At 37.9% G+C, this 25,205-nt stretch overlaps 2 protein-coding genes across 7 annotated transcripts in view; both read right to left on the reverse strand.

Annotated features, from left to right (window-relative positions):
• Positions 1-260, reverse strand: part of RXFP1 (relaxin family peptide receptor 1) — an 87,620-nt gene extending 87,360 nt beyond the window's left edge. Inside the window, exon 1 of the mRNA XM_021539588.3 lies at positions 121-260. The gene's annotated coding sequence lies outside the window, so the exon portion shown is untranslated. The remainder of the gene's footprint in view (positions 1-120) is intronic.
• On the reverse strand, positions 140-25,194 carry TMEM144 (transmembrane protein 144). Of its 6 annotated transcripts, none has more exons than XM_085578015.1 (12): positions 25,115-25,194; positions 22,258-22,454; positions 20,986-21,108; positions 20,530-20,629; positions 19,865-19,945; positions 17,839-17,920; positions 17,060-17,133; positions 16,064-16,182; positions 14,679-14,798; positions 14,105-14,202; positions 12,124-12,177; positions 140-271 (listed from the first exon to the last, which is right to left on the reverse strand). In XM_085578015.1, the coding sequence occupies exons 1-12, from the start codon at positions 25,177-25,179 to the stop codon at positions 263-265; spliced, it is 1,122 nt and encodes a 373-aa protein (XP_085434141.1). In that variant the 5' UTR covers positions 25,180-25,194; the 3' UTR covers positions 140-262. The 6 variants fall into 6 exon arrangements, with proteins under 6 accessions (XP_085434141.1, XP_021395261.4, XP_021395262.1 ...); XM_021539586.4 differs by lacking the exon at positions 140-271 and adding an exon at positions 10,675-11,240; XM_021539587.3 differs by lacking the exons at positions 140-271; positions 25,115-25,194 and adding exons at positions 10,675-11,240; positions 24,246-24,429.
• Positions 25,195-25,205: the final 11 nt, after the last annotated feature.

Consider the following 25,205-nt stretch of genomic DNA (forward strand, 5'->3'; position numbering starts at 1 on the left):
GATAGTCTGGTATGCAAAAAAAGAAAAAGAAAAAAAAAGAAAGAAAATTATACATAAGTAACTTAAATTGGGGATTTGTTTATGAGCTAGAAGCAGTTTTATTTATATACATACACCCACCTTCTCATGATATCAAATGCAGAAAAGCCTCAACCCAAACCCTTATTACTGTGCTCAAACTGAAGTTTCATAGCATGCTTGTATTTCTTTCCCAATATTTTGCAGATGTCACAAACTCATTACAGGGCAATGATGCCTTGATTCAATCTGTCTGAAAAGCAAAATCATCCATGAGCAACAACACTCCTTTCTCTATTTGTTTGACTTGCTTATTGATCACACTGCTGAAGAGGAGAAAGCTCTCATTAAATTTGTCTTCTGGTGGGGTACACAAAGTTCTTCGGCAGAAGCATTTTAAAAATGCATTCCTACATACGTTGCTTTGGACAGTGCCCAAAGTTTTCCTCCTCCTAGCACTGAAAAGTCCAAGCATATCTTCCTCAGATTGGTTTTCTATCTTACTAGAAAAGCCAGAATAATTTTTCTTCCTCATGTGATATGGCAACCCAGGATATCAATCTGCAATGGTTGTTTGCCATAAAACAACTTTGATTTTACTTTTATTTTTGAGAAAATTGCATTAGAAATCTCTGCTCAAGACGACTGACAGTCCTGAATTTGTAATGCTGCTGTGCATATTTTCAGTGACTGCTGTGAATTTTACTGTAGCAAAATGAATTAGTCTTCTTTATATATGTATATTTATGCTTCAAGTCTACATAAACATCTGTATTTTTTCTCAGATCTTATTCCATAGAAAGATAAATAAAAATGGGAAACGTAAAAAATGCAAAAAAAAGCCAAACAAAAAGCCCCTGCTGATGTTTTGAATCATTCTTATTAAACAATTTGATAGCTTAGCTCAGGTGATGACAATTTCTCTGAATCTTCAGTATTTTAAATTGATAGCAAAATTTTTGTACTAAAAATATAGATTAAGTGTTGCAGGAGATAACCACATTTACTTGATCTTGCAAAATGTAGAATTATAGAAGAATTAAAGGGGAGTATAAAAAAGCAATGATGATGATATTGCTACGTAATCAGTGGGGTTTTTTCCAATCTGTATTTAAAAGGGAAAGACTGGTTTATTCTGATACCTGCTGCAATATAATTAAAAAAAAATTCTCTTCAATATTTATCCCAGAAATAGGCAGTGAGTCTAGGAGTAGCTCAGATTTTCTTTCTTCTCTTTGGTACAAGTAAAGGTGCTGCATAAGGGTGTGGTTACAGAGAGACGTATCACCCACCCTTCCTGCCCTGCAGCTGCCCATGTTTACAGACACCAATACGGCAAAAATAAGAATAATTTGCTAAATAGTTCAAAGCATTCTGGCTATGCAGAGACATTTTTAATAATTTCATGACCAAAGCACATTGTTACTCCTCAAAATTACCTTGCCCTTGCTTCTTGTCAGTGAAGATGTATTTGAGAATACCCTTTTTAAGAAATCATTTTTCTTCCCCTTGCACTTCAGTTCACAAGGAACAGGTTGGGCACACACATTTTGTCCACCTGACTCATTCTCCTGTCAAGACTGGCACATCTTAGCTACCCTTATTAAAGGCTCTGTGGGCACACCACTGGACAGCTGCAATCCTACCCACTGCTGAGCTTGTTACACAGCTCATTCCGATCCTCTTGTGAGACCTCTCCAGCTGAAGGACATGCTCTCAAATACTATTTTAAAGTGGAAGACAAGATAATGGAAAATAAGGTAATCCCTTCAAACTGGCATCAATATAATATGCAGATCCATACTTCCTGTTTCCAGGTACTGGCTCTGGGCCTAGGCTTAAATATTTAAAAATATGAAAAACAGCTGAGTTTACATCACAAAACAAGCAGAAGTATTTTCCTCCCTGAAGCTGTTTTCTTAAAATGATTGTGTTAGGAGAACTAAATGAGACACTGCCTTATCAATAAAATGATATCATGATTCTCCTTTCAAGACTATTTGTTAAGAACTATACTGCAAACTGAAAGATTATTTTCCTGGTACTAGAGCACTTATTTCCTTTATGAAACTGACAGAAATATGACCTAATTATGGCATCAGATTTTTAATTGCATACAAGGACAATTTTTCTAAATTAATTTGCTTCTAATAAGTCATTTAAGCAGCCACAAGAGGACTAAACCACTATTTTTCTTTTCTACTAATAGAACTACTTTTTTTTCCTTCTTTCTCTAATAGGTTCAAATATTATTAGTCAGCTTTACTGCCTACTGGCTTGAAAATGGGGACATAACAGAAACTTTTGACAAGTCATGTTTATTTTGAGAACAAACACACAGAGAAATAATGGAATTATTACTTGAGTAACTAGGAAAATAAGTTATGCTGCTGGCACATTGCAATGGTTGGGGAGAAATACTGAGGGCATTCTCAGATAAAATTGTACAAAGACTGCTCCTTTTAGCCTCCTTTACTTCACTATGTAAGGCTGGAAGAGACAGATTCCAAGTTGTCATCTAAGCAAAGTTATGCTAAAACATTCCACAATCCCTAAATTAGAAGCATAATCAATTCAATATGTCAGAGTTGCTGAAAGTCCCTTTAACTCAGACAATCAGAAACTGTCATTGTAACTTCATTGCTCCTTAATTTTATTACCGCACTGTAAAAACAGTCATCTTCATCTTGGTTTTATCTGTCATCTGAACTTCTTGAATTTCTGCCTGTCTGGCACATCTTAATTAAACACTCATTGTCCTTCTAGTGGAAGTCCTACATCAATGTTCTGCTTATATTTCTCATCACATTAATTTCTACTAGCTTTCTCAATTATCTCTAACATTTTCTGTTTTACTGTCTTCTGGAGTTTTGCCTCTTGACTTTGTTGTGCTTGTCATCACAATTAGCACAAACCGTGGTGACAAATTTGGACAGAAGAAAAAATACAATCACCCCTAATCAAAAATAGTCCCCACCTGTACTAATGACCACATGTTGATTCCATGGAGAAATTGCTTTGCTGGGCAGTGAGCAGCAGGACAGGAGCCACAGCAGATACAAACCAAATTAGCAGTGTAACTATTCACAGAGCTGCTAGTCTGAATGATACCTGTCAGAAACAGCCTCTGCTTGTGCAAAGTTCTGCATTAGAAGGAATATTTCAAAGTTTTTACAGAAGTTGTGAATTTTAATCTAATGGTCTTGGTCAGTGTAAACAGATTTTAAATGATAAAGTTTAGTTTCTAATTTAAGTATTAGATGTCAGTATTACCCAAAACGTTTGCACTGTTTGGGAACATCCCAATAATGAGAGTTGCTGAAAAATTACACTGAAAAGGTGCTTATGTGATTAACCTGGCCATGGAATTTAGATTGCCATCTTAATGAAATGAATATCACATGTTCTCTATATGTAGTAGAACAGCTGAAGTCTGCAAATATTGGACTTCAAATGATTATGTCTGGAACTAAAAAGTTTCTCTCATGAAATAGATCTTTCTGGAAATCAGGTGGCTTAAAGGTTTGAGCCAGAGGTTCCATTCAGAGCAGCTGTGGTGACTGATATTAAGAAATGACTTTATCTTTCACTAATTGCCTCAGAACCCATTTATAATACTACTGGGTACTAAATCTTCTGAGAATAAGTTTCAAAACACTGATTATGCTTTCTTGGAAAAAGTCACTCTTGTCTTTCAAACCTTTATTGTGTGTTCAGTTTTTCTTGCATAACCCACAATGACTAATCAATCCCTAGTAACGTGTTTCTTATTAATGTATGGACATGTTATCACATTTTGATAATGTTATCATGTTCAGGCTGGGTCTTGTGCTACTTAAAGTAGGAATTATTTTGTAAAAGGGAAGATCTTGTTTCTGCATGACGTTTAAAAATCCATTAAACATGTATTTCAATGATCAGTAAATTGAAACTATACACTGGCATAGTGATATTTCCCCACTTAGTGTTTAATAATTTCAAACATGCTAGCATTTTTCTACTGCTGTTAATCACTGAATTGACATTTTCAGGTAGCTAGTTGCAAAAACTCCAAGACCTTTTTTTAACTAAAAGGACCTAACTTAGAGTGTATCTCTACATGTCTACACATATATATTGATATTTACACCTTCAGGTATTTGCAGATATAAATAACTTGGTGATTTGAAACTGTGATATTCCTTGAAATGTTTTGATGGTAACCCTAAAATTTGACATTCTGGCTAATTTTCCATCAGCAAATTGTCATCAATGTGAAAGCTAACGTTTCTAGCAACAGATACACAGACATAAAAAACTAATGTAGGACAGAGGGAACAGTTTTGCTGAGGTGCTTAATTCTTTTAAATGTTCAGAAGTAATTTCATGGCATGGCAGCTCTTTGTGCCTCCTAGCCACTCAGAAATCCATTTGCTGGAGTCTAACCATGCTCTTTTGGATCTTCCTCATTAAAGAAATGCAAGAGGTCTTCAAATCCTGGTCAGGGCATATTTCATGGAGGCCCAGTAAAGAAGATACTTTCTTGTGTTTTAAGTTACAGTTATCACAATGACACTTTACAAAGACTTAAAACTGAAAGAGACTAAGAAACTACACATCTCATCCTTAAACAGGCCCAGCCATCAACAGCAGACAGTATTTAAGATGCAATGTGTAAGACATAGCTAATAAATTACAGAAAATATGAAAAAGATCATATTAAAAACTGCGTTTAGAGTAGCCAGGATTCAGGATTTCTAGTAAAATCAAGATGTTAACTGTAAAGGCATGGAAATGATACCAAATAGGACAAGCAGCAAATAAATTTGCAAGCCTTGCAGGACACAGTAAATTTATAGATGTTTGCAAAATTCTTAGCTTCAGATAAAAGAGAAATTAAGCTGAATCTTCTCACCAAAGTAAAACAAAGAGGAAAATGAAAGGTTTTATGAAAGAGCAGTTCTGTCCCAACAATCAAAAAGTAGCAGGGACATGCTCCTAATGTGCTAGGTTAAAGTGCTCTTACCCACACCCAGAATTTCCTCAGGTGACCTCATCACAGTGAAGAAAGTTAATGTAGCTGTTTTTCTGCCAAGAAGGTCACAACCTCCCTCATGATTCTATCCATTGGTTTCACTGCAAGGTGTCTGTTAGTAGCAAACAGCTGGGTAGTGGCATAATCTTTAATCAACATGACCCATATAATGAGAACAATGAATGAAATCTGTATTCAATATCAAAAGTTTATTAATTGGATCAGTCTAACTGGATTATCACAATTTCCTGTAAAAAAAAAGGAAATGCTGGGGACACAACAATTACAAAATAAAAGAATGAGAAGGTATGATCTGCTAAAGAATAGCATGGCATGATATCACCAACCCCTTATAGGAATATGTCTACATAGTTCAGCTTATCCTCCTTTTTGTGAAATTCTCTATTGCTTTGTTGAATCGACTGTTGCCCACTAAGAAAAAGAATCTATCTGCCTCTAAACTACAATCAATGTAACCAATGAAGAAGAAAAAAAGACAAGCATTTTACTTCAATGTCTGCAAAGTTAGAAGAGTATAAACAGAAACCTTGTGGTGATTAGCCTCTCAAAAGTCAGGGAAACACGATGTATTTTACAACTCACAAGTTAAAAATGCTTATTTGTAATAAATGTCTTGTTGTTCACATTACCAACATCACATAATGTGTTACATTGCCAACTTCTAGAAACACTCAAACAAGGCTATTTTTTAATCAGATAAAGCTTTAGTTAGATAGAAATGCTAGTTTTGGGATTTATGCACTAAATTTCAGCTACTTCACTTGAAAATGCTAAACACAAACATCTGAAGCAAAAATTGATGATGAGGTCATGCATGCTCACTGCAAGTACATGTGGAAGTAAGACAAGCCAACAGTCTAAACCATTCCCTTTGAACTTGACAAGCACAGAATGCTTTAAGGAACACAAGCCATGGTATGCTTTTATACAAGTTCCAGCCATTCAACTGCATACAAAATCAACTGGAAAATAACCTGCAGAGTCAGAGCATCACCTGATGTGAAATATTGCTATCCAATTAAGGAGTAGATCAGACTTTCTCCTAAGATGGATCTGTGAAGAGCCTGTGGCCTTTGTATTCCCAGGGCTCTTTCTTGGCTGGGATCAAATCCCAGGTGTACAAATACAGGTAGGGAGCAGTTATCATTCTGCAATTCCTGAACAAGTGCTCCTCTCCCCAGCCTCCATCCACAAACAGCAACATTTTTATTCTGATCCCTGAATGGTGTCAATTGAGGTTTGCCTACAGGCTCAGTGAGACTAGCTCAGAGTGCTGTGACAGCTTCACTCACTGCAGCAAACCAAGGGGCACAGAAAAATTGCTGCCACCAGTTCTCTCATCTTATTAAGAAGTGAAAAACCTCTCCCTCTGCACCTCTTCCCTGCTTTGGTCCTGGAAGATGTGTGGTTTGTTTCTCAGTTCTGCAGGAAATGTTTTTAGAAGATCTGCAGCCTGAGACATGAGAAATAAGTATCTCTAGATATGGTTTATGTCAGTACCAGTGAATCAGTTCCTATATGGATACTAACACCTGAGGTCATGCCAAGTTACTTGCACAAGGACTGTCTGAATCACTGATAGCAGCAGGACTAATGCAAGTCCTATTTCCTTTATTTCCTCTCTCAGGTTAGACTTTCAAACAGGCCCTTCAGAGCAGCAAGAGACACAAGAACTGTTTGGTATTTACATTAAAAATTAAATATATTTTAGATTTTAAAAAATGTTTTATGATAAGCATGAAGAATGTAGGAATCATCACTTCAGCAATTAAAATAAAATGCTCTGTAGTCATTATCTATCAGCATTACATATAGCTAAAGGAAGGTGCAATCCATTAGTAATTCAGTAATTATGGAATAGGGCATTAAACATCAGGTTTCTATTTGAAAACACGGTCAAAATGAAAAGAAGGAAGACACTAATTGTTAGCATGCATCATCTTAATTTTCTTTTTATTTTCAGGCCAGATGCAAGCAAGCTCAAGGATCAGGCCAGACAGTTGAAATAGTACTTAATCAACCTTGAATTTCAGTTGAAAAAGAAAATTATGATACAAAGAAAATATAAAATTTATCTAGGATTAAAAAAAGCACCAGTTTTCACTGTTTACTTTTGAAGACAGGAGCAATTGTCTTTAAATGATTTTTCCAGATACAATAATTTTTATTAAGAATATGAAGGAATAAAACTCTGGAAGGGCAGTGAGCCTCAAAATATCCATTGATAATTAACACAGGTAAAGGAATAAGGAGGTAAGAGAAATCTTAAAAAAGATGACACCGATTTCCCAATTCACAAGACTGAATAAAAATCTTCAAATACTCCCAGTTTACCTATATTTTAAAGGCCACTTTGTCTCTAAGTATTACCAGAGAAAAATTATTAAAGCAAGCTCAAATATATTCTTAAAAGTTGCTGAACAGGCATAAACAAATATTTGAAAGCTTAGTTTTCTCCAAGAGATGTGATTCTTCCATTTATACAAAAACAAGTTGGTATAAACAGAACCATGACAATTTATATTAGCTGTAGAATTTTATCTTACTAAACTCAAGTTACTTCCAGACTGTTTTGTACAACTAACTCTGTAAACATGCTGTTAATCCAGCATCCTCGCATGAAAGAAGTATCAGTGTTATTTCTAACTGGAAACATCAAGACCAAGAAAATCTCAGAAATGAGTGGAATATTTATACAACATATTCCAAGTGAACATCACAAAAACTATTTTGGAATGCCACATGGGATTTTTCACAGAAAAGTGCTGGAAGAAGTGGGATTTTTTTCTTGCAGTCAACAAGTCAAATCCAATAGGATAGCTTCTAAAGAACATTTTAATAAAGGTCATACTTGAGCTGTCACAAGCAAGAATTTTAATTAACACCCTAGCAGTCAGCAATTAAGTCTGCACATCTGATAGGTTTACAACATAGACTGGAGAACTGCATCAGATTACAAACATTTATTTACATGGCAATTGCTATGGACAGGAGCTCTTTTCCTCTTTTTTTTTTTTTTTTTTTTTTTTTTTTTTTTTTTTTTCCTTTCAGGAAAGCAATGATCTTGTACAAAAACTAGGAAATGCAAAGGTGCTCCTACCCAGGAAGATTTACCTGTTTTCTGTAATCCTATCCAGTAGATAAATGTGTCCATATTAGAAGTTAATTTAACAGCATCCCCCCAAGAGAAACAGCAGAGGTTGTAAGGTCATCTGTCCCAGGGAATGTGTGGAGGATGGGCCAAAGCAGAAAGGGTGAAAGTTCTGTCTCTCATCATCATGGCAATAATGGCAGGGACAGGAGCATGTACCTTCTCCAGAGCTGAACTGGGTCCATGTCTATTTGTGAAGAAAACCCCTCTGGTTACTAGTTTGTTTGGGATTTTTTCCTGGAGTAAATATTATATCCCAAGCCTTTAAAATCATGGCTGTTATAGAGATGATGAACAGAATGTAAGGTTTATAACATCTCCCATACAGTTCAGCATGGAATATTGCATCCAAGTTTCTTTTCTTCATCTAAAAGTGACATTTCTTTACCTAAAGTGATTATAATTCTAGACACCACGAAGCCCTTGAGTTTCAAAACTCTGATAAGCATGCCTGCATCTGTGCAACCAGGCACAGGCAAGCATGGTTGGAAAACCAGCAGCCCCTGGCCATGCTCCACGCAGGGGCACTGGAACAGCCAGCGCAGGGCCCCGAGCGCCTGCCTGAAGCAGGAGGGATGTTTCTGCAGAGTTCACTGCTTACTGAGAGCACGGCTTCCCTGTGGCCAGAGAGGGTCTGGGGGGAAACAGGGGCTGTGCAGGGCAGGCACCTGCCCCTCTGTCCCTGCTGCTGTCACCTGCTTGCCCAAGGCAGATTGTCCTGCTATCGCCTTTGCACCTCCTAGGGAGCAGGACTGAGGCATTAGTAACTTACTATACATAAACTGGTGAAGAGTATGCACCTCACTGCCATACTAAAGCCTATCTGTAAGTCTGAGGAGCCTGAGGATATTGTGTTTTGGTTTTTCTAATTCATTGTCTATCACAAATTTTCTGGCATGGAATATATTCCCAGAATATTTAAAAAGGGAATCCTGAAGACTGTCATCTTTAAGAAATTAAACAGAACCAATGCAATTAATAAATATCCTACTCAATTCGTTATTTCAAAACCACAGTGCATATATTACTTTTCCTTGTCTGAGTCAGTAGAATAATGGCTAGGTAAGTAACAGTCAAGCATCTGTCAAGGAGAAATTGTGCCGGACCTGGGTACTGAACAGAAGAAAATCCAGTTTTCAGTTCAATATCAGGTATTAGGGTAGAAAACATCATGTACCTCGACTTTTCTACCAGATGTTATGTAAAAGCTCTGAGAATGAAGTCTAAACAAATGCACTGCAGGATACAGGCAAATTGTACTCAAAGGTTAATTAATTGTTCCCTGAAAAGTAAAAAGAAGTATTAGATACCAAAATGTAAGTAAAGGCCAGCATCATGCAGCATTTTCATTAATTATTTATAGAAATTAGAGAGTACATTTATTAAATTTGCAGATGACATCTGGCTGAAAAATGCTGCTGCCTTGTTGGAGGACAAGGTTAACATAGAGACCAAAATTGGAGAAATGCCTTAGAGGGGGAAAATATCAGACACCAAATTCTGACACCTAGGTAGAAATAAAAAATACAAGATAGGATAAAGCAGGTTGAGTAACAGTTCTAAAATCAAATCTGCTGCAGAGCAAAGAAAGGTGGAAGGGAGAAAGAAGAAATTATTTTTGCAATCTAAACATGTTAACATTATCAAGCCATGATGGCAAACAGCTGTGATGTGTAACTATGAACAGAGCTTGCAAATTGGATGGGGAAAAAACACCCAGTCTTACAGCTGTTCTTCTTGGTTTTTGGCTAATAGCCTGACTGCCATATTTTGTTACTCTACACAGACCCAGTCCACTTAGTGAGAGACCAGCATGGACAAGGCTTCAGAGAAACCTCACTACAACCTTCCAGAAGCTTAAGGCAGTGTACAAAAAGGAGGGAGAGGTACTTTTTATACAGGCAGACAGTGACAAAGGCAAGGGGCAATGGTTTTATACTGAAAAGAGGTTGGGTTCAGATTAGATGTTACCATGAAATTCCTTACTGAGATGGTGGTGAAAAACTGGAATAGGCTGTCCAGAGAAGCTACTGATGCCTCATCTCTGGAAGTGTTCAAGGTCTGGTTGGATGCGGACCTCAGCAACCTGGTTTAGTGAATTGCATCCCTGTGCTTGGCAGAGGGGTTGGACCTAGATGATTCTGAAGTCCCTTCCATTCTATTATCAGGAATGACACAGAGAAATTGCAAGCAAGTTACAAGCAAGAGAAGACTGACGGAGCTGGGGTTGTCTAATGTACTGAAGAAAAGGCTAAGGGGAGATGCAGATAACATGCTCTGCATACATAAAGGTTACCTGCCACAAGTAAGAAAATACACAGCTGTACCTGTTAAGTGTTGGTTATGGAAAACATTGTGAAACAAAAGTATTTTATTTTGCAGCACCGTTTTTATTCAAATTCCTTCACAAATCTGAAGTGAAGGGAAAGATAACATTTTAATGTAAACTAATGAATTTAAAGAATAATGCTTCTAAGTAAAAGAAAATCTTTATTATCTTCATGTGTATCAGTTTCATAAGGAATATTTCAAGATGCATCTTATATTTAAATCAATAAAATAAAATATTTTAATAAAACAAATCAACTTGCAAACACATACAGTATTACAGACTAAAATTAAAATCATTATCCACCATCACAGCAGTAAACTGCAATTTATGATGACATGAAATTTAGCACCTGAATGAAAAAAAACAAATAGTTAGTAACAGTAAAATCATTTAGCTTTGATTAATAAAGTCCTTTGATTTTCTTACTATTCCAAGAAAAACAGGAACAACTATTTCCAGATTTTCTTTCATGCCAAATGTTTTCATTTTCCACCTGGCCGAAGTAAGTTAGGGTAAATGTTGGACATACATTTTGAAAATTATTATGTATTGTGATCTAACAATACAGTCTTTGTATTTCTGTTGAATGCTAGCACCATCTACTGGTCCAGAAGGTCCTTTCAAACTTTAGAAAAAGCTGTGGAAAGTGATCCTGCCAAAATGATGCAAAATGATACTGACAGTAACACGTAGTTTTTCAGTCCCTGTACAGGCAAAAGAGGAGAAAAATGAAAATATCATCTTGACCACATGAAAAAAGAACAGAACAAAGTACTAAGTTTAATTTAGGCAGAGATTATATGAAAAGACCGAAAGGCTTAGAGTTACAGATTTGGGTAATGAACATTATGATCTTCTACTGTGGTGCAACACTAATCTGCAGTAGGAGACACAGAACTTCTAGTTCTAGATCCAAGTTATGTACCTATGGATCCTGGACAGACTGGCAAAAAGAACCTGGTATTACACTGCTAGCATTCAGTGCTTCAGATTCCACTAGAAAACTAACTTCTGTCCTATATGTTAAAATCCAGTAAATTAGCTTGCTGTAGACAACCACTGCTGTATCAATTTAGTATCTTTACATTACACTGTAATTACAAAGGTCATTACAATAATAATATTTGTTATAATAATAATTACAATGTAATAATAATTGTAATTACAATACCTGTTGCATTTTTACATAATTTGTTGAACCTGACCCTAAAAATAAAATACACTTGCTGATGCATTATTGGGACAACTGCTCATTCCCCTGCTCCACTGAAAGAACTGGCTGAAATGAAAACTGTCTTCAGGCAGTGCCTGGCATCCTGCCTCCTGGCTGTGCTAGTCTTCATCTACATCCACTGCTCCTCATACAGCTATGGAACTAAAATCTTCATTCCTGTAAAAATTGTTCACAGTTCTTCAGGTTTCTTAGAAAACTTAATATGGCATGATATCACTTTCAGTTTCATAATGTAATACTTGCAAGGAGAAGGAATCTGAGATACAGCTGTATACAGCTGTATACCAAGTCATGCTGTTTCTAGAGCTGGAGGCAAACAAGAGATATTAGGTGAAGAGACCTAATTACATTACCTTAATTTCCTTAAATACAAGGACTCCCCACATTGCAGCAACAAGGCCAGGACCCTAAAGAATAAGATAAATTTGTACATTTCACCATTTTATTAAAATTTACTCTGTCTCATTACTGCTCTGAGGGTGGTTTAATTTTGTCTGGATAACACATTTAAGTATTTCCATTCTGTGTAAATAAAGCACAAAAGCATAAACATCACTGAACTATTTACTAAGTATGATACAATAAAATCTTCAAGAAGGGCTAAAGAGTCTAGAAACTGTTTTTTTTTGGTTTTTTCTTTTTTCTTTTTTTGCAGTAGGCACAACATCTTTCTAAATTACACTGCAGTCTGCTCCAGCTGTTACATGTTCTTTCAGTAGACTCCAAATAACATGCCTCACTTTAGTCCAAATTAAAGTCCACAATGTTTCCTAATGTTTCCTTTATTAGCATGACTACCTACTGGACAAAGTTTGATTTTATTCCTCAGTATGATATCAGGAGACTGAAACATTGATGTATTTCCTGTATAGCTGGCATCTGGACAAAGCACAAAGCCAGCCAGGGAGACAGGTCAGGGAAACTCCTGAATTTCAGTGATGTTATTGTAGAGGTTTCCTGGCTAACAGCAAACAGTGAAACACAACAGCAACTTCCAGGCACTCTTGGTAATACAGTTCTTCCCCTGAGGGAGAAATTATCTGAATTTTCATCTCTGATGAGAAAATATCTGACCATGAAGCAAAACTGGCTCTGTTAATGCTGTGCATTACAGCTGTTCTGAGAAACACTTGACAGATGTTTGACCAGTGACCTTCCTCTCTTCATCATCAGTACAGGTGATGGGACACAGATATAAACAGCAAACAGTGTCTCATGCTGAATATATATGTGGGTGCTGTTTCCTAGTGACTTTGCCAACTATTATTTGAGGGGTTATCTCACTTTATAGATAATGGGTGAGAGGAATGCACTTTAAAAAAATTGAATGAAGTGATAAAGGGATGTGATGAATACCTCTCTAAAAATTTTTCTCCAGAGTGAAATAAAGCAGCAGTTCTGAACCTGCCATCCAGATAGGCAGTTTCTCATCAGTGCTTCCTTATATTTTTCATTTTGTGTTTTTACATCCTTGCCCTTTAGGCATACTGATAACTAAATTACTAAAGCTGCTTTCTATTAATCCTTCAATTTCTAATTAGAATGATCCCAAGTTTTTTTTTTTCATTGCATACTGCAGAGTATATTTTGACTTACTGCATCTTGAGGCAAAGCTTAATCCCTATTAAAATTGTTTCATTAGTTTGCTTCCAAAATACAGCTGTTAAGCAAAACTTTGGTCTTAATATTTATTAACTCTTATTTGCCACCTTTGCGTTACCAACTAGTGCAGTGTCAAGAAAGCAAATGCAAAGTTTACTTTTATCTAGTAGTTGGAATTTATGCTTTAAAGGTACATCATAAACAGGAATAAAACAGAGACAGCACAACTAATTTTCCACACATTTAAATAAGAACACCATTTTCGTAGTACATAATCTGTTCTGTTTGTTCAAGAACTGTAAAAAGAAAAAAATGCCTGAATTAAGCAAGGAAAACCACTACTAGCAGATAAAATCCACAAATTCAAAAACATCCAGACCAAAATGTACTTCCTGGGATGAAAGCATAAAAAATCCTTCTTACAATCACTTCAATTAAATACTTGATATAATTCTGCTTACAAAGCTTTGGCTTTTACATAACCTGAAGATTCACACTCTCAATTCGTCTGGTTTTTCTTATGCTTGATGTTGACCAAGATGGTGCTTGTCACAGTCATTCATGTTCCTAAAAATCCAAAGACTAGTGCAGACAAGCAGAGGAGGCACTGTATACTTTTGACCAAGAATGCTCTAGACCCATCATAATTTCAACTCAGTTCCAAAGACAGAAGGGTAAAAAAACCCATTCACTTTTAATTCTAGTTAGAGATTTTATTTTTTATATACTTACTGCAGTAATTATTGGAAAGCTGACAACAGCACTGAGATAGTGATTGGCTAGGAACCAGCAGCAATTGGCTATTGCCCAAAGCACACCAGAAACAAATCCTAGAGAAATAAATCCCAATCAAAAACATGCATAGCAAGGTACAGGCAGCAGTTTGTGAAAGTTTTATACTTATAGCATAATACAGCAATTGTGTGTAAATATTTTAGTATGTTAACTACTTTAACAAGCTGGCTCTGGCAAACTAAACCAAAGCTCGAAGGATAAAAATCAGCTCCTCCAACTGAAGCAGCAAATTAATTTAAGTTCATTATTTTCTGGGCAATGCCTCTCTACTCTGGCAATCAGTTTTTGAAAAGCTGCAATGTCACTTTGTTCTTGTTTCAGATTAGAACAAAGTTATCACTGTCTCCTAACCTTAATTAATCACCTATTAGTGTTCTTTCAAAAGAGACAAGGAGTCACATGAAGATACTTGAAAGGTGAACCACAATTCCAACACACATCTTGAACTAATCACTGCAAAATGCTCCAAGGACTAACTGAAATGAAATGCTGATTTAAAAAACAGTCATACCTGGCAATATGGCTTGGGGATAAACATAAGGTTTATTCTTCCTGACTGCACAATAGATCAAAAAGTAGATGGTACTAGTAAGAAATATTCCACTGAAGTGTGCAAAAACATAATCTAAATCTGAAAGAGAAATTACAAAATGTTAGTAAATTTATATTCACTGATAACATTCATATAGCCAAAAATGCATAAAGGTGCTACTCCTAAGAATTCAAATTCAAATCTCATTGTGCTGAACACAGCTGCCAGTCTGTGGATGCATACAATCAATGATACCTATTAAACATGATTTAAATGCTGTGTTGACTTATTACAGGTTTCTAAACAATTCTATGAGCTGTTATTTTCAGAAATGTATTCCTGAATTAACTTAATAAAATCTTGAGAAAATCCTCAGATGAGGCTACAAAACTGGGGTGGGGATTTTATGTAATGGTAGATGGTCAAGAGAAGTCATAACTATGTTCCTGTATTCCTGTACCCTTGTTTTGCTCTGTACATTTAAGGGCAAGACAATTGCACAGACTATGTAAGCTAGACATAACTCAGTTTTGTCCTTTTTCAATCTTGAAGGATGTATCACAATTTTGATCACTACAATTATGAACAATAACAAATCCTTTATGGATTTTGTACATGCTAAGAGATTATTTCCAACATGGTAAAGCAGAAGCATGTAACAAGATGATCCTTGTCTCCTTGGAGCTATAAATTCTCAACAGGAATGGCAGCTATGTTAATGACATCTGTTTTACCTGGCTGGGGAATACATACATTCCAGTATTAAAGAGAAATTGTACATGACAATGGTGACATTATGTGTTCTCAGCAGTGCTTTGTTCTTAAGGTGCTTCAGGCATTACCTTATAGAGTATAACGTGAACCTTAAGGAAAATGTTTCTGGGGGAATGTTGTTTAAAAATGGCAATTAGGCTTATGTTAAACTGTTTCAATTAAAAAAAAAAAAAAACAACATGGTTTTAATTACTGAGGTTGTTACATATCTGTTCTCCTCATCAGTTATGATCAATCTTCTCTTCCTTTACTGCTGTTGGCAATTGGTAAGCTTGTGTCCTAGTTTAACTTATTCTCCACTCATACAGACACTGTATTTTGAGAATGATAGTATTTAATGCCTTCAGAAACATACCTGTGAGTTAAGTATGGTGGTCTTTGGGCTGTTTTTCTGTGTTTTTTATGGTGTAATTCACCTCTGAGAAAAAGAGAGTGCTAGGACTATGATTATTGTAACATCTAAAGTAGTGCAGAACTGATAAATTGTCACAATGTATTTTCAGGCATATCAAGAATTTCACCCTACGCCTTCAAAAAAGCAGGAGAACACAATGATGAAACGAAATAGAAGTGATCTATTAAGCCTTTACCAAACTGACTTGCTCCTGTGTATACAGTTTCATTTCTTCTCCCATGGTCCTTGATGTAAAGTACTGGTACAAAGCTGGAACCGTAGAGTATTCCAGCCACTACAGCCAGACTACAGCCTCTTTAAAAGAACAAAACCAGGAGAAAATAGCCTTGCATGAGTTAAGGAACTAGACAATACATGTAAACCCAGTACTGCAGGTAAAAATTGTGCATCATATAAAAATTGCTAGCCATAAACATAATACATTTTAGCACATTTTTGTTTTCTAGTAGAGAAATGGTTCACATAGTTTCCCCCTACTTTGTAGCCAAGCAACACAGGCAATTACTGGTGCAAAAGCCAGCAATCTACATTAATGACATGGGAAATTAAATAACTAGGATTTCCTAAAAGCAGAGCTAGGGGACAACAAACAAAAATTCAATTTAAAATGCTCCCACCCTCACCTTTGTTGTTGCCATCTATATGTTCTTTATAACTTCCCAGGTTTGTTGACTGTTCAGTCCCCTTCTTGGCAGTCTCCACTCCCCACACTGACTTCTTGTTAGCTTGCTTCAACTTTGGAGCACTTTTGCTGTCTCCTTACCATGCTGACATGCCTTCTCCAGATGTATTCACTTGGAAACCACACCTGGAAGCATGTTATTAGCACAGGCTTCTTCTATGCTAGAGTGCTAATCAACTAGGTGCTAAAACCCAGCTCTGTAATTACTGAGTTGATATTGTTATTTCCTTTGCCAAATTATATTTTTCACAGTAGTACTAATACTTGATTGGTAAGGTTAGACACACTCAACAATGCCAATGGAATAATCTAAATAGCTGTGCAGCTATTCATATATAGATTTGCATACTACACTTATATGTAAAAACCTGTTATTTATCGTGTGGCTTTGCTAGGAAACCACAGGACACAAATTCTGCTCTTACACCATGTTAACTACTTTCTCTGGCTACTTTCTATGCATCAGCAAAAGAACTGTTAACAACTTACATGAGTCTCCTTTTTGCTGGAGAAAGTTTATTCACCCATGAGTCCTCAGTGGTATCTTCAGAAACATTAATAGACTGCAAAAAAAAGCAAGACTTTTAATGCAAATTTAGTTTAGTTTTATTTCTTAAAATGTACAATTTTTTAATGCGTCATCTGTGATTCAGTCTGGTAGACTGGAACCTCTAGTGAGCATTGAGCACAGCTAGAAAACTCTCAGGGCTCTCTGTTCAGGTAGCCACTGAGCACTGACCTCCAGCAGTAAGGTACAATGGTAGGAGAAGCCTGTGGCTCTCCAGGTCTCCTTGCATACTTTGGGCTCCCCAAGGAGCAACAGCCAATCTGGTACCTCTCACTGGCCTCCAGCCTGTGCCACAGCTGATAATGACAGTCAGCAACTCTTGACAGTCTCTTGGGTCTGCAACAGGGCCTTTCAACTAAGCACCCTCACAGCTTTAAACTGATGTTTAATTGAAATTGCTTCCTCCTTTCATATAAGAAAGTAATACACTCTTCTATATAATTTCCATTATAATGAAGAAGGATTTTCTGTGCCATCTAAAGCTGACAAACAAGAAAGAACACTTGGGAATACCTTTTCTGATGCTAATATCCACAATGATATCCAAGATCAGCAGAATAAGATACAATCAGTACATATTTATGTTGTTTTATGTAGTCAATCATATATCCTAGCAAACCTAACAAACCCATTTTTGTTTTTTGTTTTAACATGGATAGGCATTTTCACTGCTGTAAAATAACAACTGTAGAGTACTTACACTTTCTCTTAGTAAAGGTGTGCTTTCTAATGAAGTTGAAGAACTCTGGACTTCAGTTTTTATAAAAAGAAATATGACAGCACTCAGAAGAGAAAAATACACCAATAAATACCATGTCAGTTATAAGGACATAACATTTAGTGTCCAGAGACAAAAGTTTTATTTGGAAGCATATTCCTTTGTTTTCATTATTATCCTAGCATCACTGAAGTATATTTTAAAAATGCAATTGCTTTAAAGTCATAACTTACTATGATTATATATATATACAAGATATAAATGTAATAATTTTAAGTTATGAATTTAACTTAGCTAAAAGTGAAAGTAAGTAAATAAATCACTTTTTGTATCACTTTATTGATCTTTCTTCTTATGCAATGTGATTGAAACATCTTCTTTTAACAGTGTGTAGTTACAACCACATTAACAACAGATGCTTTAGCTAACAGTGCCTTTTTGTACCAAACCACACACATATGGAACACATGCTTGAAAATTCTATATGGAACAGCTTAAACCTGCATAGAATTGCCTCTATAGTCATGGAAAAATACTAAGTTTTAGTCTTTCATCAGATGTGAGGAATGGGATACTGCTGCTACAGGGCCTTGTGAGCATACAGAAGGAAAAGGGATATTGCTCAGTGCAGCTCAGTGCACTAAGTGAATAAAATGGGGAAGAAAGGGTAATATTACTACTCTTAACCCCGCCTCCAGGAGACCAGGTAAATACATGCAATCAAAACTGGAAGGATCTGTTTTTACTTTTATGAAAAATATTTTAATGATCTAGGAATTTCTTCTAGCTGTAAACAGAATATTTCCATTTGAAGAAGGACTAATTTCTTACTGAAGGAATAAGCACAGTTACAAAAGGATGGCAGTTTCCTCCAGAAGAAACATACAGATTTCACACAGAAAGCTGAAGTTTGAGCTCCACAGAGCAACATGCACAGGCTTTGTGCAGTTTGCCAGGGAAACATGTTTGCTCACAATCTCTCCTCCTGTTGGTCACTCCTCCATGATATCTCAGAAACAGGAAGCAGGTGGTGAGCTGCATGAATTCATCAGGCAGGAATAGCAGTACTGCTACTATTTTCTCAGTACCTCCCAAAATCAAGTGCCATGTGTAACAGGAATGGATACAAAGCTGCAGACTCTTAGAAAATAAGAAAAGTGGAAGACAAAATCCTGATTCTAAGGCAAAAACCCACTCCTACCAGTCAGAAATAGCTTATCTCCATGTCCTTAATACCTTCCTTTTCTGAAAGGCATTATCTTCATCTTCTGTCAGCGTGCTTACAGTAAGCCCTTAAGATTTAGGGCTATCTTCCCAGACACCCAGTTGGAAAGCAAGAACACTGCTACATAACAAAGATCCTCTTTCCTCTGTGTTTGAACCAAAATGTATGCATTCATACAAAGAGCAAACACGCGAAAAGAAAGAATAAAGTCCTTCCAAAGATCCTGAAGGAAGACACTGCGTGGGATTTGGAAGTGTGGCTTAAGATTTGCATGACACAGAGCTATTACAGAGAGGAAAACATGCAAAGTCTCTGGCCTTTCATGGACCCCCAAGTCCATGGAATGGATTCTGTGGCATATTCTATTATTATGAGATTAAGATTTGTATCCCTTACTGAGTGAAGTGAGATCAGAAATCTGAGGTTTTCTCAACAAGATTCTTTTAGTCAGTCTGTCCTCTGACAGGATTTGGGAAAAGTGAACCATTAGAATAACCTAGCTAGGGAGACAATCCATGTATCTCTGCTTTGCCTTGAACATGCCTACCAGCATAAAAATATATTTTCATGTTTATGGATAACCATTTCACCCCTGTACTGGATAACATGTCTGTTTCTACATGAACACTGACCAACTAGGTATGAACAGCTCATGAATTTGGAAGTAAATTGATTTGCCAAAAATTCTTCAATATATTTGTTCTCTTGTTAAATCATCTTGGTGTTTGGTTATCAAACATATATTTTACATAACAGATATTCATTATAAGAATCGACTTCTACCTTATAAGTGAAAGTCCAGCTCCAATATAATTTAAGATTGGTCTTGATACCTCTTCTGGGTCAATTCCAAACCAACCAAACCTGGAATATTCAACCAGTTTTACTTAGATGCACTGACTTTATACAAATAGTTATAACAGTCTTTGAAGTCTTGACTTATGTAAATAATTCTGCTTAAGTATATATTTTCAGTATTACATCAGTGCTTCAGTTGGCTTGCAAAAAGCTATGACTACTTTACAAAAACAAACTTTAATTTCACATGTTTTTTTTAATATGTATATTTAAAAACTGAAGTTATTTTATCAGACCACATTGCAGATAAAAAAACCACAAATATGTACTAGTTTTACATTCATAAATACGTTATTTATCGACTCAACAACATCATGAGGCATTCTTCTTATTATTAAAACAGAGGAAACACAAAAAGCTAAAAGAGTTAACTGGAGTGCTTTCCACTATGAAGGAAAAAGTTTTAATACATAGGATAGTGGCAGAGTTGGCAGTGTTATATTAACGGCTGGAGTTGATTATCTTAAAGGTCTTTTCCAATCTGAATGACTCTATGATTCTACATGTGAGTTTTCACTGATTAATGAAGACTTGGCAACATTAATTATGTTTTTAATTAATTAAGGACTTAAGATTTAAAACGTACTTACCTTGAACTTGCCCAGCCTGTCAGCAAATTAAAAGAAGCCCATATCAAAAGACCAAGAGCTAAGCCAATAGTTTTAACAATAGGGACAACTGTAACATTGCCTGAAATACAAAAACCAAAACTGAAATCAGTAAAAAAAAAATAGAATGTGGTCTTGTATATGTTTACTTTAGGTTCTGTGACTGGCTGTAAGGCAAAGAAATTCAGGAAGGTACAAGGCAGTAAGAAACAGTGTTTTTAAAAAATAAATACACTGAACATAGAATGTTCCTCCATGTAGTTTTAAATGTTATTTCTGGTATGAATTTGCCTCTTATAAAATAAGCATAATGAAACAGTATTTACTATAAGGGTGCAGTTCCATTAACAGTGAGGCTTTAAAGAACAGAATAACTATTATATAACTCCTATCTTATATACGGAAAAGTTTCAAGAATTGGAATCTCTTTATCCTTACCAGTAGCCCACACAAAACCTCCAACCATAGCCAGAGGCCAAAACCGGGGGCAATTCTGGATCAAATTGACCACCAAAGAAACTATCCATATGGAGGCACAGAGAATCCACTGGAAGAACATGCCTGTGGAAAAATCAAATGCACACAATGGGGAATTTGTAGAATACTGCATGTGTGAATTTCTTAACAGACTGTTTATCTTCCACACAGTAGTAGAGAAAAAAATCAAAATGGGGGCCACTGCCTTTGTGAACGTCAGGGAACCTATTACAATTTATGCAAGGGATGTATTTTTAGGGTGCATTATAATTTGGTTAACCTTTTCCTTATCACACATTCTTCTTACAGAGTTGCAAAAGACACTTTGCTGGCCAAAGTTTACACAAGCCCTAATTCTTAAACACATGAAAACTTTGATGGACTTCTGACAAATATTCAGTTATTCAGTTGCTGCAAACTTCTCCCACCACTCCAGTAGCTGCTAACACAGAGGACTACACAGGATGAGACTTTTTCAAAGCTCAAGCTTTTCCAATAATCCCGGCCACTGAGGATGGTCAGTGACAGATCTCTTCCGTCACTGTAGTCTACCTCTGTAGATTCTTGAAGGGTCAACTGGGCAGACCAGTTAACTTTATGCCCAAGCTTGTCTTGTTAGGGTCATATTTGGCACAAAGAGCAAAGGTTATATCCAGCCTGTGATGCAGGTACTATATTGCAATAATATAATGGCAAATTTAATCATCTACAGATCTGGTAACTAGTTATGCTTCATATATGCTTCATATAAACATGAAAATTTAAAATAAACCTAGTAAAGTGAAAATATTCCAAGTAGGAAATAGGAATGATTGTTTTCTCTTGCCAAGTCAGAAAATAAAATTACTAAATTTTCAGGTTTTGTTTTTTATGTTAGGTGCACAATTGAAAGGCAATGCTCCAAAGTCCAACAACGTTTACCTTATTTATAAATAACACTTTATGTATCAGAATCCCCACAAGGGTAGAACAAAGAACATTTCACTTTCCATTGTGAAATTCTCATGAAATGTACATCATCACTGTCAAAGTGCACAACTTATAAAAAGGCTCTTCTAAAGATATGCCACATCCTGAAGCAGTATTATTGCTTTATACCCTAAGAACAGCAGACAAAATTAAACACAGTCTCTGGATTAAGGCTCTGATGATGGCCTCTAGTAATTTGCTGGTAAAATATTATTCCTTTTAGCAAAAATAGCAAACGAAAGAGAAGAATATAATTAAGTTTACCATCACCAGTATCAAATTTCTTGACAGGCACAAAGTTTGTCCCAAATAGAAGGACAGCTACTGTGGAAGAGGTAAAGCCAATAACTAGATCTGTTCCATTGCTGATGTTAGCAGCACTGTAAGCTTTCCCAATATTCATCTTTGTTCTGAAGTTGTTTCTTTTTGTGGAGTTGTTTTGCTGCAGGTCCGGACAGAATCTGGAATCAAAGAATAGAATTATTTATGTGGGTTACTAATTAATATCAACTTGGTTTAGAAATCTGAAATTTAAAGGACCCTACTTATCAATCTCTCAAAGTTGAAATGAACTACAGAGGTTCATATAGAAAAGGTTCATGTAAGAACCTAATGAAAACCTGCCATAAAACATGAATGAAGTGAAAAGATAAACAAAAAACCCCCAATATTGTATTTCTGTCTGAATACACAAGAAATGAATGTAGAGGTGCACTCAAAGGTTATGAGGACTCGAATCTGTGAGGGCTATTGGAAGCCCTGATGCTTTAGTGAGATGCTATTAGAATATTCTTTATTCCTGCAGACAAAGGGCAGGGGGGGGAGGTCACACAGGGGTGTGTCAAAAAATGGGGTTAGACAAAATCTTCATTGGCAGCAGTTACAGCAGACCCATTGGCAAGAAGTCAGGAACAGGTGCAGAGATTCTATAGGTGCCTCAATGAGATCAGCATGGAATCATAAAGTAACCACCCGGATTGCTCTAGCTGATACTAAATATGAATAAAGGTTCATTTTCCTGTGGGGAGCAAAGGAAGCTGCCTATAAAATTTCTTTGTTCATTCCATGTAAGTATAGTAAGTAAGGCAAAGATAATTTTAATCCTAGAATATCTCTGACTTTTTTTAAAGTGAGTCATCTTGAGGTTACACTCAAGAGATAAGCCACACATACACTTTTGATATGGAGTAAGACTTTGACAGAAAAGGTGTCTCTGAGGACAACCATAACAATGTGAACTTTGTGTACATAACTTTCCAAAACTTGGGACACTTTGTTCCAAATTTGGCTAAATTTCACACCCAACTTTCAACTCCAATTCAAATCCTTAAAGAGAAAGTTTAATCAGACAAGGCCTGAAGCAACCTGCTCTAACACTGATAACAACACTGCTTTATGCAAGGAATTGAACAAACAACCAACAGAGATCCCTTCCAAGCTAAATAATTCTAATATTATATGATCAAATGTCAAGAGCAAATAATACATTGTTACAAAACATTAAGCTGAATATATTTTTTCTACATACTTCCCACATCAGAGAGCTTCTGAGAGTTCACTAAAAGCCTCTTCTCTTCAATCCTATGTTATTGCCAGACAGACTTGCATATGTGCCTCCAAAGACATAAGAGGTAACAAATGCTAAAACTACAAGAACAAATGCCAAATGCTGAAGCTGCTATGCTCTTAAAGCATAGTGGTTGTATCAGAAACTCAAGCAAAGGCAACTGCAATTGATTCTGTTATTGAAGCCTTTTTTTTCCGTCAAATTGCCCTTACTGAAAAGTACTTCAGGATTCTCAGCAGCAGAAATAATACAGTTTTGCTGTTGGATGTTGGAATTTTGCTGGCACACATTGCTCTTTTCCTACTAAGTTCATTGGTTCACCCCACTGGAGTGCTGTACTCTGCATTTCCACAATTCCCTCGGAAATATGACACACACAACAAACACGATGCTCACTTACTGCAACAGCAACATATAGCTGTGATCTCTGCAGAAAGGGACAAAATCAAGAGGCCCCGTCTTTGAGAGCTTTCACCTCAATGGTGAACCAAACTGTTGCTAAGATTCCAAAGAACCTCTTTGCTAAGTAAGTGGGTACTTTTAAATGTTTCACGTCGTACTGTTTATTTGCACATTTCTCTTATTATGCACTGACCACTACAGGTGGATACTTTTAACTTAGGACACTCCGTTGGGTTCCGACGCGGCTCCAATCAAGGTGCCCAAGCGACACCATAACCCTTACTCTAGCAATGTATCTTTGCTTCCCTGAGGTGAACTCTTTCAAAAGACGTTCTTCGGGCACGGTTTTCTCCAAGTGCTATCACGGAACAAGGAACGCGCTCAGCTGAGATCTCCACCCGTCCCTTCACTGACGCCACGGCCCCGGGGCAGGCCCGGCCCCGGGGCAGGCCCGGCCCCGGGGCAGGCCCGGCCCCGGGGCAGGCCCGGCCCCGGGGCAGGCCCGGCCCCGGGGCAGGCCCGGCCCCGGGGCAGGCCCGGCCCCGGGGCAGGCCCGGCCCCGGGGCAGGCCCGGCCCCGGGGCAGGCCCGGCCCCGCCGCCGCGCAGGGCAGCCCGGCTGCTCGGCACCGCACCGCGAGGGGACAGCCCAGACCCGCTCCAGCCGTCATTCCCCCCGCGCCCCGTGCCCGGCTCAGCGCCGCGGCGAGTTTTAGGGCGCTCCGGGGCGGAAGGCGGCCGGGACGGTCCCAAAGCGACAGATCCCCGGCCCCGTCCCTCCCTCCGTGCAGCCTCAGCTCCGCCGCCCGCGCCCCTCCGCGCCCACGCCGGCCGGGGCCCGCACGGCCTCGGACCCGCAGGGCCCCGGACCCGCGCGGCCCCGGACCCGCAGGGCCCCGGACCCGCGCGGCCCCGACCCGCACGGCCCCGGACCGCAGGGCCCCGGACCCGCACGGCCCCGACCCGCAGGGCCCCGACCCGCAGGGCCCCGACCCGCAGGGCCCCGGACCGCACGGCCCCGGACCGCAGGGCCCCGGACCCGCAGGGCCCCGGACCGCACGGCCCCGACCCGCAGGGCCCCGACCCGCAGGGCCCCGACCCGCAGGGCCCCGGACCGCAGGGCCCCGGACCCGCACGGCCCCACCGCCGCTCACCGCGGCCGCCCGCCCGCGCCTGCTCCGCCCCGCGCCCCGGCCCGCCCCCATCCGCCTCCTTCCATCCGCTCCTTCCCAATGGCCTCTGCCT

The sequence above is a fragment of the Lonchura striata genome, chromosome 4, assembly GCF_050655825.1.
Source record: "Lonchura striata isolate lonStrDom1 chromosome 4, ASM5065582v1, whole genome shotgun sequence".
Taxonomy (NCBI): Eukaryota; Metazoa; Chordata; class Aves; order Passeriformes; family Estrildidae; genus Lonchura; species Lonchura striata.

What these genes read in the sequence shown, in the direction of transcription:
- TMEM144 (XM_021539586.4), bottom strand. Translation starts at nt 25,179, where the DNA reads ATGGAAGGAGGCGGATGGGGGCGGGCCGGGGCGCGGGGCGGAGCAGGC. An exon ending in ACAGGCTGGGCAAGTTCAAG is followed by an intron (nt 19,946 to 20,529) that starts GTAAGTACGTTT and finishes TGAATATTCCAG; the next exon opens with GTTTGGTTGGTTTGGAATTG. An exon ending in GCTGGACTTTCACTTATAAG is followed by an intron (nt 17,921 to 19,864) that starts GTAGAAGTCGAT and finishes TTCTCTTCTGAG; the next exon opens with TGCTGTCATATTTCTTTTTA.